This window comes from Podarcis bocagei, assembly GCF_964188305.1.
Source record: "Podarcis bocagei genome assembly, chromosome: 13".
NCBI classification, from domain to species: domain Eukaryota; kingdom Metazoa; phylum Chordata; class Lepidosauria; order Squamata; family Lacertidae; genus Podarcis; species Podarcis bocagei.
In genome coordinates, this window is record NC_138138.1 from 23,154,365 (window position 1) to 23,174,311 (window position 19,947).

Here is a 19,947-nt window from a genome sequence, read left to right on the forward strand (position 1 = left end):
TGTGAATTCCACCCTAACACATGCATTTTTGTACAGACTTTTAACTGCAATATGCATTTTTCTATATGCATTGTGTTAGGGGGTTTTTTGAGCCAAAAACTACCTTACAAAATTCAGAGAAGTGCCAAAACTGAAGAATAGCTGCATTTTGAGCTGTGTTTTATTCTGGAGAGCACTCCTATCTGGTGTGTTGTATAAACACACAAAGAAATCCTAATCAGATGAGAAGCTCTAAATACTCCTGATGTGGCATGGGAGCAACCACAGAGGTGGCAGCAACCAGGACCATCTAAGTGGCATGTGCAGCAGATCTAAGGTGACACACCAACCAGCTGCTTTTGTACTTTAGTAACCCAGTTCATGGAAGTATGGAATAGCAGGTGACTGTGGATGTTCTACTGGATCTGAGGTTGAAAAGCAGACAGTGTGCAAGCTCTGAGCCTCACTGTAAAATGATGCAGGAGATCACACATGCATTACAGTGGTACCTTGGTTTAAGAACTTGGATTAAGAACGCTGCAAAGCCAGAAGTAGGTGTTTTGGTTTGTGAACTTTGCCTTGGAATAAGAACATGTTTCATTTCCTGTTGAGTGTGTTCCATTTGTAAGTTGAGTCCCCCGCTGCTATGGGAAAGCACACCTTGGTTTAAGAACACTTTGGCTTAAGAACAGACTTTGGAACGGATTAAGTTTGTAAACCAAGGTACCACTGTACTGTGCTGCTGGACGAATGCTGTTGTGTCCTAAACAATCGGCCTATGCATACCCAGTGTAGCAGACCTCTGTGCTGGTTTGGCACATGGGCGCCTATGAGGCTTGTATTGGTCTGGTGGCTTACATGAGCAAGTTGCTCCAGTAGTGGCTGCCCTAGACAGCTATGGGGCCACGGACCTCCAAATCTCAGAATGACAAACAAAGTGATTTTCTTCATATACTTAATGGGACCTGCCAAATCAGTTCATCATAGGCATCCCCATTGAAGCTCATAGGACAGACAGTTGCCCCATGGCCTGAAATTGGAAAGCTGATTAGAGCTGGACTCTTAGGGAATAATGTTTCCCTCTGTTTCAACCAGCTTTCTTTAAAAGCAACCTTACTCATGCCAGCTGCCTGATGTCTTTATTTGGGGTGTGTTTCCCCCCACCCCCTGCCTCTTTGCAAAGGGTACGAGCAAGAGTAATCCCTGGAAATTAGTATAAAATGAAATAAAAAAATTTCAAGTAACAAATGCCCTGTTACCCCTGCTTCCCCCCCCTCCTCCACACCCCCCCCTGGAACATCCCCCCTCCCTCCCTGGTGCACTTTCGATGAACCTGTGAAACTGTAGCAATGGCCCTTGAAGTGCAGTGGGGGGAATGATTTAGGAGAATATTAAAGGCAGTGTGGAGATTCAAAGGCGCCTCTCTCGGGGAGATGTGGAGAAATACGCAGCACAGATGGGCTGCACAGATTAAACATTTCCGTCACATTGTTTCCAAATTGTGTTGCGGTGCCTGAGGGTTGGCACTGCGGTCAGAGCGGCGCAGCGGAGTGGTAAGGAGCCGCCACGCTTTTATGGAATAAATATTAATATGGCAGCACCACGTGATTTTTGCGATCCCATTGGCTTGGGGTGATTGTGGAAGGGGGAGGAAGAGGGTGAGAAATGCTGTAACCAAGCTATTGTCTCTGAACTTGGATGCTTTCCTTTTCTTTTTTTTTAATGGGGTGGGTGGGGGATAAATGGTATTAGGATTGTAAAGCACTTTGCAAACATAAGAAGAACTAATATGTAATCATGGAATTCTTTTAACTGGGAAGGACCAGAAGGTCATCAAGTCTGTCACTCTCCCAAAGCAAGGGGGGGAGATCTTATATCAGGAGCGCCCCAACCCCGCCAGCTTAGATATGGGGGTGCACACTGTCTTCAACATAATAAAAAACAGGGGGGCCTCTAAGCTGGACACCCATTGTTATTTTTTAAAAATTCCCAAGGTAAGTAAAATAATACAAAGTGCTAGGACAAACCACCGATCCCAATCCAGCATACAAGTTTATTTCAGTTGCACAAGATTCTTCCTCCAAATAGAAGTTCAAGGAAAAGGAAAAAGGGCAGGGGGACCTCCTTGTTTTTAAATAATGCACTTGTCTGCAGGAAACAAAGGCAAATATACTAGCACTTTTACACTTTGGTAGGGGAGCAGAATTCTCTTAATTGAAGCATCGTTACAAAAACAAATGATTTTTTAATTTTTATTTTATTTGTTGATGCTGTTGGCTTTAAGGAATTTTGTGAAAAGCCGAACAAGTTGGTAAAAAAGTGGTAAATTTGACAAGTTGATACCAAACTTTTTTACCTTAAAGTTCATCAAGATTTAAGTCTTAAATTTTATTATGTTAAATTTCCCCCTCAACATTAGGATGCATTCCCTACGAAATACAATTCCTCTTGCATTGGTGTATCTCACCTCTCTCACCTCTGAGATTACAACTAAGTGCCACAAGCGCCTATCAAGAGCATATTGAGGCATTAGGGTACCCGTATTTAGGTACCAGGGACATGGGTGGCGTAAACGGCATTTCTGTGCGCTGCTCTGGTTCGCCAGAAGCGGCTTAGTCATGCTGGCCACATGACCCAGAAGCTGTACCAGTAAAGCGAGATGAGCACCGCAACCCCAGAGTCGTCCACGACTGGACCTAACAGTCAGGGGTCCTTTTACTTTACGCAGGTGGCGCTGTGGGTAAAAGCCTCAGCGCCTAGGGCTTGCCGATCGAAAGGTCGGCGGTTCGAATCCCTGCGGCGGGGTGCGCTCCCGTCGTTCGGTCCCAGCGCCTGCCAACCTAGCAGTTCGAAAGCACCCCCGGGTGCAAGTAGATAAATAGGGACCGCTTACAAGCGGGAAGGTAAACGGCGTTTCCGTGTGCAGCTCTGGTTCGCCAGAGCAGCGATGTCACGCTGGCCACGTGACCCGGAAGTGTCTTCGGACAGCGCTGGCCCCCGGCCTCTTGAGTGAGATGGGCGCACAACCCTAGAGTCTGGCAAGACTGGCCCGTATGGGCAGGGGTACCTTTACCTTTACCTTAGGTACTTAAAGAGAGGGGGAACTTTTGATAACTTAAGAAATCAATCAAAGTCAGACATTATTGTGCACTCTTTCTCTTCCTTCCATGAGTGAGTCCACCATCTTTTGATGCCTGATGTGGAAAATCTAACTGGCATGCCCTTGCACTCATAATAAACAAGGGCATAACCCGTTGGGAAGCTGTCCTGTACATGCCTGATTGAAATGAATGGGAGCTGCCAAAACCAGGCATCTGAGGAAGGCTTACCTTATTACAAGACATCTCTGCTTCCAGTGCTCATCCCCAAATTCTCCTGCCTCCTCCTGGAAATTAACTGCACACTTTTTTTGCCTCTATCCCATGAAGTTCCTTGTGGGAGTTTTGCAGCGTTCTGATTATATTAATAGCAAAGAAGTAATATGGGATGGTTGTGCATGTTGTGTAGATTTAATAATTCATACTAATTGTGATTTATGGGAAGAAGCGTTTGAATACGTAAAGAACCAGCCTAGGAGGAGGACTGGTGAATGTAAGCACATGGAAAGAAAGAAAGGCAGCAAACCGGAATGTGGTTAAAGGTGTGGGCAGAGGATTTATGAAAGGCAATTGAAGTATGCCACCTTTACCAAGAGAGAAAAGGCTACTCGCCTGAACTTACTTTCTTATTTATTTATTTTGATTTTGCATTTTCTATTTTACATATACAAGCAAAATAAGAAGATAAACATGAAATCCCCTTTGACTTCCCTCCCTGCCCCATTGTCGATCTTAATATTGTGATTTCCCCCTCTGCATCTCTTTGATAAATCCGTTCTTATAAATCCTCTATCATTCCATAGTTCAGATTTTTACCACAAGTTTTCTGTCATTCCTACCAAAGTGTGTAATTGTTTACAATCGTTTTTCAAGTACAGTGGTGCCCTGCAAGATGAATGCCTCACAAGACGGAAAACTCGCTAGACGAAAGAGTTTTCCGTTTTGGAGGTGCTTCGCAAAACAAATTTCCTATGGGCTTGCTTCGCAAGACGACAATGTCTTGCGAGTTCCTGCTGGTTTTTTTTCCTCCCCCCCCCCTTTTTCTAAGCCGCTAAGCCGCTTATCAGCTGATCCGATCAGCAGATAAGCCGCTAAAAGCCACTAATAGCGCTAATCCGCTAATCCTTCAATGGGCTTGCTTCGCAAGACGAAAAAACCGCTAGACGAAGAGAATCACAGAACGGATTCTTTTCGTCTTGCAAGGCACCACTGTAGATTGTAGACTTTCCCCATCCTTTATTAAAGTCCGCCTCTTCTTGGTTTCTAATTCTTCCTGTAAGTTTTGCCATCTCGGCATAGTTCATCAGTTTTATCTGCCACTTCCTTGGTCAGAGTTGTACCATCTTTCCATTTCTGGGCTATCAGAGTCCAGGCAGCTGTAGCCACGTACACGAATAGTTTCATCTGGTCCTTCGGAATCTCTGGACCTATAATACCTAAGAGAAAAGCTTCTGGTTTCTTAGGAAAAGTTATTTTCAACATTTCCCCCCCAATTCATTACATATCATTTCCCAGAAGTCTTTTATCATCTTACATGACCACCACATGTGATATATATATATATGTATATTTAGAAAACCCTTCTTTTTGTCCAACCTAAACACTTCATTAAGCTGGTGATATTGCAACCAGTGGTGGAGGAAGGGGGTGCGGTCCTCCCTGGGTGTCATCACTGGGGGGGGGGGTTGACAAAATGAGGGTTTTTTTAAAAAAAATGGGCTCACAAAACTTTTTAGGAGTGACGTGATGACTTAGTCGCCTGCAGGTTCTGCACTGCCTGAAACGGCAACGTGGGACTTGCGTCTGCCTACTGCCTCTCCCTCAGCTGCCCTACAGCTGAGGGGGAGGCGGCAGAGAGGCTCCAAGCATCGGAGAGGCTGGCTCCACCCCCATCGGCAAGGGTCACACCGCCCCCATCGGTGCAGATCGTGTTGCCCCTGGCTGCAGGACACACCCCACACACACACACACCAGGCACCCGAGCAGCTAGCTACACCACTGATTGCAACCAGTCGGTTACTAATTCTCTTATATCTTTGAACCTCCTTAATTTTAAATATTGGTCTACTTCTATTAATAATTCTTTATATGTTGCCCAATCATTTCTCATATTCCTTTTTCTCACCAATATTGTTTCAAGTGGGGAGAGCCACCATGGTGTTTTGTGTTCCAATAATTTTTTATATTTGTCCCATACTTCATACACCGGTTTCCTTATAACGTGATTCAGAAAAGCTTTATGTCATGCCACAAATAGGCATGCCAGCCAAATCTGTTATCATGACTTTCAAGATCTAATATGGAACTGTTTTTCAGCGATATCCATTCCTTTAACCAGCAAAGATAAGACGCCTCAAAATATAATCTCAGATCTGGTAAGGAGAATCCACCTCTTTCCTTGGCATTTGTCAGTAATTTATACTTTATTCTTGTTTCTTCTCCTGGCAGATAAATCTAGTAACAGCTTATCCACTCAATTCCCCAGAGCCTGGCTTTGCATGCAGGGAAAGTCCCTAACCACCGAGGGTTTGAGTCCCTTCAGCTACCCTCACCTGGTTTAGCTGGCTAGTCAAAGCCATTCCCTGGCTCTGTCACATGCTGACAGCTTCTAGGAGCCACAGGTGGGAGCTGAGTGCAAGGTGGGGACCAAAGGTGGATAAATTACCCCAGAAGGAGCACAACATGTCCCCCACCAGAAGCAGTACCCTCCCCTAATACCCCATACACTCCTGTTATGACATTAATGTTATGACTAGATATAACATTCATGGTATGAATCCTTGGGGGAATCTATGTGCCATTGAATTGTTTTTGTATCCATAGGAAAAGGTATGATCAGTGACACTTGTGCCTGCCAACTGTCTAATCACAACTCTGATGTGAAGTGCCCATATTGAACTAAGCACTCTCCAGATATGTCCAGTGTTAGTTTATAGAACGTGTTTTGTCCGCCAGCACTTCACAACTGGTCTTCAGCACTTAGAAGTTAAAACAACTGAATTCACTCTGAGATACAGGTGTTTGTGAGAAATAATCACATATAGTCAGAAATTAAGCACTCGTTCAAGCACCAATTAGAACAGGAATGCATCACCCATACAGCTGTTCAGAGGGAGGAACTTCAGACAATTCCACACAAGATGCAAATAACACATTCCTGGTCCATGGAATCAGGTAATGCCAGAAAACCAATCATGTCCCTCTACCTCCTTTAAAGCTCTCAGAGCTGCTGCATATCCATATTGTAGTCTATCAGGCACACTGGCCTGAAGGGAAAACACACTCCAGCAGAGCAGAGCCTTTAAGAGGTGTGACCTAGGAAAAGTCCCAAGGAACAGATAGAAAAGTCTTGAGGGTCTCATTAGGTCCCTTGGATTCCCAGTCTTCATTTATCTGTGCTTATTGTTGAGAGGTTTCTCCTAATGTTTAACTGAAATCTACCATCTGTAATGTAAGCCCATTAGAACTAGTCCTGCCCACTGGGGCAACGGAAAATAAGTACCCTGTTCTATAAGAGAACCCTTCAGAGATTTGAAGTTTATTCTCATATCTGCCTTCAGTCTTCTCTTCACCTGGCTAATCACACCCAGTTCCCTCAACCTTTCATTGTACAACTTTTGCCCTCTTCTGAACCTATTCAAGTTTGTCTGCATCCTTTCTAAAAGTGTGGTGCCAATGGAAAACTGGGCTGAAACTAACAAAAGGAAATTCAATATAGACTAATTTTTAAAAAATCAAATGCACAAGGATAGTATGGGGGACATCTGGCTTGGCAGCATACAAAAAGGATTTCAGGATCTGGTCATTGACCATAATAATAAAGATTTGATTAGATCTCAGAATTATAATCAATCACAAGCTGAACATGGCAGCAGCATAGCGTGGGTTGTCAGCACCCGGGGCAAGGCAAGTAATTTGCGCCCCCTAACCTGGGGCAAGGCAAGTAATTTGCGCCCCCTAACCTGCCGCCGCTGCCAGCTTCTTCTTGCTGCTGCCTGGTCTGGTCTGGTGTGGTTCTCTCCCGCGCTCAGCACTGCGCTGGGCGGCTGCTGCACTGTCCCTCCCCCAGATAGTCCCTCGCTCTCTCTCCGCACCGCACGCCTGGCACCCACCCCCTCCACAGTGGGCGGCGACCCAGCGGCTCGGATCGGATTCGCACAGCCAGCACTGCAGTGAGAGAGAGTGAGTGAGCCAGATAGGGACAGAGAGCTGCGAGTGCGAGCGCCCCCCCCCGATGTTGCGCCCGGTGCGGCCGGCCCCCCCTGCACCCCCCACGCCACGGGAACATGGATCAGCAGTGTGAAGCTGCCCCAAAAAAATATAATACAATTTTAGGCTGCATTAGTAGCACCATAGTTTCCAAGTGGGTCCGGTGTAAAGGTGATTACTAGCCCCAATGGCTATGTTCTGCCTTCACAGTCAGAGGCAGCAATGCTTCTGAATATCAGTTGCTGGAAACCACAGGAAGGAATAGTATGCTTGTGCTCAGATCCTTGTGGTACCATGCTCAAAAACATGACCCAGGTTGATGAGAAACCATTGATGAACATGCTCGATTTTTCCTGCTCTGGATCCACCTGATGGGATTATTGTATACCCTGCATTTAACCAGTTTGCTAACCAAATATCATGGGGAACTTTATCAAATGCTATGCTGAAATAAAGATAAATTATGTCCACTACATTCCCACAATCTACTAAGCTTATAACCCAATTAAAATCACTTATCACTACATTGTTACACAGATGATTATAAACTGACTCCTTTTTCCTCTGTTCTAGTGTGTTCCAAGGTATCAAAGTCAGATTGGCCACTCTGTAATTTCCCAGATCTTCTCTCTCCCTCCCGCACCCCATCTCCACACTGTGAGGTTCCACACTCTTCTCCTCTTGGGAGTAGACAAAAGCAACTCCTTCCCTAGTTGCAGGAGTTCCTGATATCCTGGAGGAAATGGAAGGAAAGTACAAGCTCCTATGAAGAGATGGCGCCCCTTCCTGACCCCGATATCTAGGATTAAGAAGGCTAGACTTCCATGGCAGAGGCCACGTCATGACTTTCCGCCTGACCATGAGGCAACGTAGGCTGTCATCTCAGAAAATAGGTTTTGGGCACTAAAGAGACAGAGAGGTCTCATTCATAGAGCACTACCTACAGGGAAGTTTCTCTATGCAAGCCCCTTTGAAATGACGGGGGGCAGGGCGGGAGCTGCACATGAGCACAGGAGAAATGTCTTGAGCTGTCACTGCAACTTCCTGGGGGACATTCAGACCCTAGCACCTCGCTTTCATTCTAAAAAACTGGCCAATGTGCTCAGGTTACTTCCTTTCCAGTGTTAAGCCCTAAATTTTGTTCTGAGCCAGCTTTCAGCCCTGGGCCAGTTTTTGAGGTAAACAGATGTCTGCAGCAACCCAATATAAAACCCTCCCATGTCAAGCGACCCTCCAATAATGCGTGACACAGCTCACCTATGAATTAGAGGCCTCCATTTTACTAACAATAATGTATGATGCTCCGGCACTAATAATGGGGCCAAGCAATCATATACCGATAAGCCTGTGATTGATTTTGGCTTTTCTCCTCGGGCATCCATCATCCCGCCATTGATCTTCTGTGAGCGACTGGGGCTGATTAACTACATCGCCAAAGTAGGATCGGGGTTGTTTACGAGGCGCTTGGACTGTAACTAGAGCTAAGTTGGGGTTGAGGAGTAAATATTGCTAGATCAGCGTTGGCAAGGTGGGGTGTGGAGCCAGCCTTTTGTTTTAGAACAGGTAATGTCTCACTATAGAGAAAAGAGTTTGCCTCCAAACCCTGAGGCTTAGCCAGGAGCCAGAATCTGTTTTCTGTGCCAAGCAGGGCCAGCCCATGACATTTTGGCACCTGAGGCAGACCCCAAAATAGCACCCCTTTCCCACTAGGGAAGAAGGGACAAGGGAAGATCTACATCAGGAACAAAGGTGTGAGGGGGAGATCAACATTGGGATCTGCTGCCCCAGTGGGCCGTCACTGCACCTTGCCTCATGTGTGGTGCCAGGGCTCTCCTCTGGAGAAAACTAAGTACATGAAAAAAGAGTGCCTCTGAGCATGTGTAGTGATTCTTTCCATTCATAGTGAGGGCAGAGCTGTACATGATGAGAAATATGGGGCTACCAGCAAAAGCAGAAGTTCTGTATTGAGTTCTCCCTGCTCCGTAACGTGTAGTAAAACGTAGCCAATTTCTTGATGTCGTGCTGCGTGTTTCCTCGTCATTGCTTCACATCCAATTCCTCACATCATGGAAGGATTTGCCACATCCTGGAAGGCAGGATATAAATAATTGCAATAAATCAATAGAGATAAATCACTGGTTGTCATTGCCAAGGAAAAATGCAACATGATGATGGTATCAGAACATGCTGTTAGTTTTACTACAAGTTATGGAGGAGGAAGGGGAGAACTCAAAACCAGGTTGCTGTTTTGGATAGCAACACCATGTCTCTCATAGCATGTAGTTGCTGTATACTTTGAGTAACCACAGAATATCCAATGCATACACTTCTGGGACCGAAGGAAGGAATTCCTTTGAGTGTTTATTCCAACACCTCTTGCTTCTAAAAATTAACCAACCTCTTTGATGATTGACTAGGAATTCAGCCCAGCCTTCCTCCTCCTGTCAATCTTATCTGTGGCCATATTGTAGTTTGCTGTTCCTGTCAACAGCTTAGTTCAGAGTTCTGCAAATTGTCTCACTTATTCCACTGTCAGTGCTGTTGGCAGCTCATGCAAGTGGGATGAATTTTGCAAGAGCTTAGCTCTAAATCCCAGAGCAACCATAATTAGGAGAATATAGATTCACATTTTTGGAAATAAATTGTAGCAAGGAGAACTTGCTTGAGCAAACACACACACACACAAACACACTGAGTCAAATTCATTTTTGCTCTTAATTATTTGCAAATGACAGCCTGTTTCAGTGTTGCCTCGCTGACAAGCAGCTTGCAGGAAATGCTTACTTACAGAGATGCTGCACATGTAATGCACATGAGATCCTGAACAGTAATATTTAAAAATACCCACTAAATGCACTTCACCCATCATGAGTAGCAGTTGTGAAAGCTGCTGCCAGAATCAGAAGCATGCTCCTGCTATTTGTGGTTAGGGATACGCATTTGGTAAGGATCTTTTAAACATCACTCTTCCTGCATAAAGCATTTGCGACACATAAAGGGGCTTCTCCTTGTCTGCATGTGGGGTATATATAAAATCTAAAACTAGCTTTTAACAAGCAGCAGGTCTTACCTTGGTTTAGCTCAGCAGGTGAACATGTCATGTGCATGCAGAAAGTAACAAGTTTGTTCCAAGGCATAGGCATCTCCAGTTACAAAACCTCCCAGAGTAGGACTGGGAAGGACCTTTGCTAGAGAGCCGTCACCAGTCAGAGTACATTGCACTGGGTTTAATAGACCAAAGGTCTGATTTAGTATAAAGCACATTCATTATATTCCTATGACCACTGAGTAACTGCAACCAGCCGCTGCATCTGGGCTTACCGAGAAAGAACTCAGTGGGTGATAACTTCCCATTAGATTTGCACCCCAGTAATATACATGCACACATATTTTATACAGAAAGCAAAAGAGCGCTGCAGCCCTGAGGCTGTTTCTGCCTTGCCCCTCAAAGACGTATCAGTGGTCATCTTGGGTAGTTGCTGAGCTGTCATGCAGAACGCTCTCCAAATAGGGAAACAGTGGGGATGGGGGCAGATGGAAATTAAAAGCGAGCGGCTCTGTAGCAGGGGTCTTCATTCTCTTTTCCGGCTTACGAGAGCTGCCTGCTGTTTCCTCCCAGTCTTACTCCCCCTACCCCCTGCCGCTACCTGCTTGCTAAGGCATTTTCTTGTGCCACGGTAGAGAGAGTCCAGACATCGAGACAGGAGGCATGCAAAGGACACCCGTGATGCTGTCAAAAAGCAGTAAAGCAGCCGCATGAGAAGGCTGAGAGTAGCCAAGAAATGTCCCCCTTGTTGCTTGTCGGCATCCTATTTTGGTTTATATGTCCTTTCCCATAGGTTTAGATATTGTTTTCCCATTAGTTGGTGTACATCAGCAACATAAATTCTTCTATGTCTGTGCATGTGCAATCCCTCCACGGACCCCCACGCCCAGGAAAGATTGATCCGCATGCAGCTGTTTCAGCTTTGCTGCTGACAAGAAATTTGGGAGCCAAGGGATGGGGAGAGAAATTTTGCATTTCATTTTTACTTCCTTTGCATATTTTTGCTTCATCTTTTTTAATCGGCAGGGATGCCACCCCTGCGCTAAGCTTATGTTCTGTTCTTGAGATCCTTTTACACATCTTGGATAACACACACACCTCTTTCAGTTCATGCAGTCAGCGCAGGTAAGGTGAAATCCTGTGATCCCATTCCCTAGGCCACAGTTCAGACTTCAAGCCAAGAACATTGCAGATTTTCCTAATTTTTGATACTACACGCCTCCATTTGATTTCACTACTCAGCACACCAATTTTAGGCAGTCTTCAATGTGCCTGTCTTTCATACCAGTACTCCTGTGAATCAGGGGGTGCAGGAAACCTGAAGCACATAACGCTTTAGCCAGGATATCCTTTTGTTGAGGCCTTTTACCCTGGGCCCAGGAGAGGGGCTGGGAATGAACTCCAAAATCCACTATCATTTTTGAAACTGAACTCTGCTTGGGATGCTGACCTCAAAGTTACAGTGCTTAGACATTTTACAGTGCTGAAACATGCCTGCAAAATAATAAAAAAGCCCCTATTAATGCTGGATTGCTGTAGGACAAACTCAGCATTCTTGCTGCCCTTGTTGGCATGAATCAGGGGTGTCCCCTGCTAACTCTAAGCTATAGTGCACAGGTCCTGGAGCAACTCTGCATGGGGAGCCAGCTACCACAAAAGGAGGGTTAAGAGCCTGGACTCAGGATTGCTGGTGTGGCATGGGAAGCCTCTCTTGAACGGAGCCACCTCAGACAGCTACCTCCTCTGTCCTCATGGTCAAGCCTGCCCTGGATCAATGGATGTGTGCAGGTCCAGAGGGTCTAGCGTCTAGCACTCACTGGAATTTGTTTCAACATTTTCTGCTGAAGAAGTCATCCTCTCCATCACCCCATACAAAAAAATTCCCCCTTGCTAAGCAAAGCCCAAACCTCCGGCATCAGCAGCTTATGGAGGGAAGCTGGCAAATTAGCACCTCCAGACGCAAGGCAGGGTTCACCTCGGGCCGGGGCTCTGCCAGTGCAACTTCCTCCATTTTAATAGTTTAATAAAAATTAGCATAATTAACGAACATCTGTATGATCCAGAGCGGTGCAATTTGGCACTCGGAAACGAGAGCTTAAACATTATTGCTGGGAGTTTAATGTTGTTTTAATTCTTTTTGGCACAGCACAGGGAAATAAAGCGCCCGGCGCCGATGGTTCTCGGCTTGTGCTCATTTGCATTCCATTCTTCCTTTTTTGATTATGAACAATCGCTGGCTCCCCAGCAATCCATCAAAGCCGAAATTGTTTTAAAATACCTCACAGTGCTCAGGCCAAGGCAGTGCTTGGAAGAAGGTGGGTCCGGTCTCAGTCTTCGCCTTTTACATCCATCTGGCACAGTATCCCTTTCTCTGTTTTTTTCCTGGTGCCTTGGGCTTGTTCACACATACATCTACATCACTTCATTACTCTGTTCTTGGCTATTTTAGCAGAATGTGTGAACTGACTCTGGGCTGAAAAGCATTGTGCATGAACTGACATCAGGTGATATGAAAGATGTTTGTGGTGATTAATCTATAATGGCTCGTTCGCCATGCATGTCGCCATTAGATGCTGCGTAGTCAACAAGTGATTAACATACTTGTGTGAAACAACCCATAGCCTTTATACTGAAAGCTGCGACACTTGCCTGGAAACCCTTCAGCTTGCAGCGTCTTGCTCCTAACGTGTCCATGAGAGAGGTTATTCTAGAGAAGAAAGCACTCTGAAAGTGCTCAGAGGAACTCTTCTTTACTTTTGCTTCACATATCCCTGCAGCTATTTAAGGAGCAAAATGTAGGACATTCTGCCTCACCCATTGTCCAGTGGGCCAACAGCTGCTAGAATCATGTTTTCCACCACTAAGGGAAGGGCAAAGACTCTATGGCTCCACTCACTGGCCAGAGAGCTGACAGTCCCGGGTTCTCCACAGCCAAAACAGAACTTCTGCCAGAACTTGCAGTTCTTCTGGGTGCTGTAGCAGAAGGCTCTGTAAGGACAAGTTTGCACAATCAACAGGGTTAAGTGGTAGATATTTTTCTGAACTCTTCAAGCTGCAGGCGGAAGGATACAGTTTGAAGAATATGCAAAAACAAACACAACCCTTTCCCCTTAGAAAACTGGTGCATCAGGCAGAAGCCTAGTCCAAACCTTTATATGTACAGAGAATCTTATCTATGAACATTAATATTGTATTCTTAAGTGTTATGGTAAGTTAAAAGTAGTTTTATTTGGTGCAGCATTTGCGAAGGGAGAAATACAAAGCATTTGGGACTCTTGCTTTAATGCTGCTTTATTCCAACAGGTTTATTTTATATGTTAGACCCTTGACAGTTGTATTTTTATTGTTTTAATGCAATTGATTATATCCTGTCTTTCTACAGTGTCTAAGGCAGCTAACCAAAATTACATCAAATTAAAAGTTCAAAAAAATATTAAATGAGAAATAATAATTCATATTGCTATTTTAAATGCATGTACAGAAGTATAGTGCCCCAGTCATGGGAAGGAATAGTCCTGCTCTTTTCAGACCACACCTGGAGTACTGCGCCCAGTTGTGGGCACCACAATTTAAGAAAGATATTAACAAGCTACTATGTGTGCAGAGGAAGGCAGCCAAGATTATCAGGGGTCTGGAAACCAAGCCTTATGAGGAAGGGTTGAGGGAATTGGGTATGTCTAACCTGGTAAAGAGGAAACCAGATGACCCTCTTCCAACTCTACAATTCTGTGATCCTGTGCTCATTGGACACAATCCATTAAGCCCTTTAACTTTTCTATCAACACCAAGTGACACTTAATGCTGAGTACAGTGGTACCTCGGGTTACATACACTTCAGGTTACATATGTTTCAGGTTACACACTCCGCTAACCCAGAAATAGTGCTTCAGGTTAAGAACTTTGCTTCAGGATAAGAACAGAAATTGGTCTCCGGTGGAGCGGCAGCAGCAGGAGGCCCCATTAGCTAAAGTGGTGCTTCAGGTTAAGAACAGTTTCAGGTTCAGAACGGACCTCCAGAACGAATTAAGTACTTAACCCGAGGTACCACTGTATTTTGCAATTTATCCCACCACTACCCAGAATGATGAGCACGTGTATGTTTTACAATCAGTGCAGTCTTGCTGTAACCTTTCAGGCTGCTTGTGTTTGTGGCTCCCATGTTGGATTAGATGGGCCATTGGGCTGACCCAGGAGGCCCTTACGTTCTTACGAGTTCTGTGGCAGAGGCAGGAGTCTAAGCCCATGACATCAAGGCCCTTCATCCAGCTATTTCTCTTAACGCTGTTCTTACTTCAATTCCAGGAGTACAACATGTATGGCTGGTGGGTCGGAGAGCTGAACAGCATGGTGGGGATTGTGCCAAAGGAGTATCTTATGCCTGCCTACGATGTGGAAAGATGAATGGCAGGTAAGACAAGGCTGAGTTTGTGTCGTTGGGCAACGATTGTGGCGGATCTCCTTCAGGTTTAATCGCCTGCTATGGGACAGTTCTGCTTTACAGTCACCATATGATGCTCTTGAATAATTGCTACTCACTTCAGTAGGGCTGATGCACTAGAACAGGCATGGCCAAACCTGGCCCTCCAGATGTTTTGGGACTACAGTTCCCATCATCCCTGACCACTGGTCCTGTTAGCTAGGGATCATGGGAGTTGTAATCCCAAAATATCTGGAGGGCTAAGTTTGCCTATGCCTGCACTAGAACTTGCCAGAGAACTGTTCTCAGATACGTCTGTCTCTCAGAACCAAGCTACACATTATAATAAATGTGTGGCATGGGTTTTTAAATAGCAGCTAAGCCCCCATCCTCGATCAATTTGAATCGGGGCCTCAGCACAGGCTGAGGAGTGGATTAACCCTTTCCACTGCAGTGCAGTTCCAGTTAAAATTCTTCCCACCTCACAAACTACTTTTTGTTCCAAAAAGAAAAATGCTGTCCCCCCCGCCCCACTAAATACCTATCACTCCTGCTATAGTACTGAGATTAGGGGAACCTGCAGCTGCTACTTAAAGACACTGACAAATTCAAATATGCACTTAGCATGTAGTTTGGCCCTCACTCCGTTGCTCTTAATGGCACCTGAAATTCATCACCTGAAGTGGCTGACTTTTCTCATGGCAAGTCAAAAACTTTGAAGGAACTTTCCTTTTGCATTCCTCAGCTGCTTGCCAAACAATTTTCAATGTTTCATTCAAAGCTGCTTGCTTGAATGTTTCATCGGCTGATAGGTCTTCCCTCAGAGGTGCCTTGGAGTTAACTGAACTGCACTTAAGATAAGTGAAACACATAGTGTGATTTTAATCAGCCACCAGGAGGTGGTGCTGTTACATGTGTTGAAGGGAATGCACCAGCTGGGGGGAAAAGGTGAAAGAAGGGATTCTCCAAAATGGTGGACAGTTGGCAAAGAGAAAATGGAGGGAAGCTCAGCAATTGCTCATTTGTATTCTGTAACTTATCTGGTTCTGAAGATCCCTAAAGATCTAGTCATTGATGAGAGGCAGAGGTATTATATGGTGTATTCTCAACTATAGAGAGAAAGCAATTTTACTTCCCTTTGCAAATAATTGTTTTGTCTAGGCAGAGATGAACTGTTGGGTAATTAACTGAGAATCAGCCACCTTTCTGTTCTGCCTGATGAAAACTATTGAACAACTCCAAAAGATAGCATATTCTCACAGCCATATAAACTGGCCCAATATAATTGTCATAATATATAAACTACTTTCTGTGTTTGTTAACTGTTGAGTTGAGTTGCTGTTTACTAATGGGAAAGTGGCTCTGTGAACCACTGGTTTGTCTTGGGACAGTTGTTTTTAGGATGGGACTACAAGAATGATCATGCAGTTGTTGGTTGTTGAGGGTTACCCCTGTCTGGCAGTGCTGCCCACTGATCTGGAACCACAGCCCCCGATATCAGATAGCAAAGGAAAGAAATCTCAACCATGCTCAGAGACACTCCTGTCTCTATTATATGTGACATATTCCAGGTCTCTGAACCCTGGCAAAAACAAATTCTGAGGCTGTGTTATGATGAGATGTGGCTTAAATTGAACACTGAGTGGGGAGATCCATATCCTTTCATTATTGTAGATGATATTCTCCAGCCCAAGAGCAGGCTGGGTATCTGAAACATTAACAGAGAGTTTGTTAAAAAGGCACTGCACGCAATGTTTCTTGATTGTTTTTTTACATAAGCCTGGATTAAACCTGGAGGAATATTGTCTCTGGCTCCATCTTCTGGCCTCTCCTTTCTGCTGGAGCAAGCCAGGAAGTCTCCACATTAGGAGAAAGCATTAAGAGTCATTAGGTGAATTTTGAGTTAAGAGTGAAGTGGAATTCAATAAGGTCATACTGTGTTGGCAGGGAGCACATTTATACAAGGCAAGGCTAGGGGAGGAATAGCTGGTTAGACAAAGGTGCTAAAAAGATGTAGGAGTCAAGGTAGAAGAACAAACTATATCAAAATACAATTTTAAATTTTACTGAATTAGTGACCAATCTGTAGCGTGGGTGCCACAAGTGGCACAGGCAGTAGAGTCTCATTGGCCTGACTGTAGCATGGAGTCAGGTCTGATTTCCTGCCTGCCCCCCACACTTAGAGGCAAGGCCACCTCAAGGCATGTGAATGGGGTGCAGTGTATGCTGCAGTGGAATTATGAAATACTTTGGACTTTGCTTGGGTGCCCTAGTCCAATAAATTGGCCACCACTGTTTAATTAACTGCAAGGCTAGCTCCATGTTTGCTTGGACCTGGGTACCAGATTTGCTCAAGCAAAAGCCCACTACTCTGTCACAAGCTGGATCCTTGATCTAGTGTTACATGCCACCCCCAATCTCTACGCCAGTGTGAGATTCCAGGTAGCTCCTGATGCTCTTTACTGAGTCTGCATTTTGCTTTTATGGCATATGGTTTATGATACATGGTTTATATACAACATATATACAAGTGGGTCCTGCTTCCTTCATAGGCACATCAGCATCCTTGCCCTGCAGCTTGCCTTGCTCCCTCAAGTCACACCCCAGCTTCACACTGGTCTCTTTTAATACAGGCAGAAGTCCCACTGCCTTTGATCCTCATGTTGTGTGAATGACTCATTACCCTAGGCAAACACCTCAAAGGGAAATTAGCCTGACTCAATTATTTTCTAACAGATGTTAATTTCAACTCACGAGGTGTCTAATACACAGTTTAGGAAGTTAACTCCTGCACATGCCAATTAAAGGATTTGAAGTGCCTAGTACACAGCTCAAATGCACACATGGATCTGTCTTAAATGTGCATGAGTCTGGCTGTTTCCTGTTTTTAATACTGCAAGCCTTAAACTCTAGCACCTTCAAACCTGTAACACTTTCCTCTGATATCCAGAGTCCTGAGATTACAGCAAGCAGGTGAGCAGGCTTTGTGCCAGATCCACTCAGGTCACTTGCACACTCCTTAATTTACCCTCCCTGCTGGTTTCCCAACAGCCAAGAGTGGTGAGTTGGAAATTATGCCAGGTCTGGGACTAAGCTACATAGGCCCTTTAAACGTTTATGAGCCCTGGGCAAACTGCTCAGCATTCCTTGTGCTGGTGCCTTGTGGCAAGCGATTGCCTGTATTCACTGTAGGTTTTTCATTCCAGAAGGAAATTGGAGGCTTTCTTCGTAGAACTTGAAATTTCCAAGCAGGGCTTATTTTGTGAACCAAGAGCAGAGGGGCATCCAGCACCCTAAGGCTGGATGTAGTGGGTTAGTTACCTAGAGCGAAAACCCATTTTTGAAGTTTGTGTTTCAGACACACATAACAGCAAGTCCAGGACCTTTTGTGTGGAGATTGAGTGATTTACAATGAGCACAGCAGTCGCCAGACATCACAAATGGAGGGGTCCACATCAAGACTGATGAAATATTGTCAATTAAAAAAAAAAGGAGTGGGAGGGTCTTGCGGAGCAACAAAAAACCTGGGCTGAATGTGAGCTGTGGGTTGGCCACCTTATTGATCATTCTATTTTCATAGTTTTTCCTCCCAAATGACCATCTTCACATTTATTTTATGTTCCCTCCTAGATAACCTGGGTCTCATCTCTTCCCGTCCCTTGCATTGTTGATGCAACAGAAACACTTCCTAGAACCCCTCTTTGCTATTCCTAAGAAAAATATGTGCACACGAGATGTCCTCAACCCACATTAAATCTGCAGCAGAAGCACAGTCTCCTCTCCTGTTGTTCCTTCAGCCTTTTCCATTCTGAGATAGAGTTCTTCACACTCTAGAGACTTTTGCTCTAGTACTTTTCCCCCACTTGGCACATGCTCTTGTTCTGCAGAAGGTGGCCAGACATTCCACATACATGATGGTGGGGGCAGTACTTGCTTTTGCAGAACACTCAATGGGGAAATATGTTGACAATATTTTGGAATAAATACTTCTGTCATTTCCTGATTAGAAAGTGTTTATTGTGCTGAGGTTTCTCTCTCTCTCTCTCTCTCTCTCTCTCTCTGTGTGTGTGTGTGTGTGTGTGTTTATCAGCTAGTCAAGTTTTATTGCTTTAGCCAAAGGCCAAAACATGCAGTACAGAATACAGTATAATTAGAATAAAACTCCCAAATCCCAGATAAAAGTTATGAGGGAGGCAGAAGAGATTCCATTTAGAACAGAGTAATTTGGATTTTATTAATGCTTAAAATATTAAGTATGCTTATAATAAATACTTACTACTTACATTAAGAGAAACATAAAGATTGAAAGACAACTGGGTAAAAAAGAAATAAATGTTTCATTTTTGTTGCTATTCATTTATTGCAGCATCAGAGGTGGGAATGTGTTTTAATAAGAAATCTGGCAGACACACACTCACCCATAGTCCTATAGAACAGGCTGGTATATTCCAGCTGAACACACCTCACAGCCTTGTCAGCAAGCTGCTTGACTGACCTGTTTTCTTCAAGTCCCAGGCAGGCAGCAAAGACAAAAGGTTTATTGAGCCCCTGTTTGGCTGTCATACATGGCTGCTCGCTGTCTACCTGGATAGGTCACAAGTTGGACAGGCTAGCTATAAATATAGCAATACTATATAAAGGGGAAAAAATCCATCTGACCTACAACTCATGGGTAGGTATTTAGACCAAACTCCTAGCCCCCATCTTGTTCAAGATCTAGCTTTTTGCTCCAAAATCTGATGAAACCCAAAACTGATCTGCTTCAGCTTTAATAATGCAATGTAAAATGCCACTGCAGGCGATTCCTATTTTCTAGAGTGATAAGTGTTGGACTTCAAACTTGATGTGCACAGGAGCCCTTGGCCTATGGATGGAGAGTGTCTTGTAGATCTTAGTGGAAAAGGAGAATTCTTTGTGCTGCTTTGCATGCTGAAGGTTCCAGGGTCAATTCCTGGCACCCCTTGGTAGGGCTGGGAGACACCTCAATCTGAAACCCTTGAGAGCTGCTGGCTCAGAATAAATGTTGCAACTAACACACCCAGGACAAGTGCATGGAAGGTCACCTGCCTACACCTGGATCTCTGGGATAAAGGTGGCAGAGCCCTCACTATCTGACACAATGGATCTAGTTGTGTGAGTTTTATTAAACTACACCTCAAGGGTGTGACATAGCTGAGCTATGAGACTGCAAAGCATCT

The 19,947-nt window shown here is 44.7% G+C and overlaps 1 protein-coding gene across 11 annotated transcripts in view; it reads left to right on the forward strand.

Annotated features, from left to right (window-relative positions):
- Nucleotides 1-19,947, forward strand: part of SKAP1 (src kinase associated phosphoprotein 1) — a 354,748-nt gene that overhangs the window by 308,723 nt on the left and 26,078 nt on the right. For 10 of the 11 annotated variants that reach the window (XM_081166710.1, XM_081166706.1, XM_081166714.1 and 7 more), the window contains 2 exons: nucleotides 14,635-14,740; nucleotides 18,380-18,759. In XM_081166710.1, the coding sequence (XP_081022836.1) occupies nucleotides 14,635-14,733 (99 nt within the window). In that variant the 3' untranslated portion in view covers nucleotides 14,734-14,740; nucleotides 18,380-18,759. Of the gene's footprint in view, nucleotides 1-14,634; nucleotides 14,741-18,379; nucleotides 18,760-19,947 lie in introns of those variants that run through there. The other variant, XM_081166709.1, reaches the window with a different exon arrangement.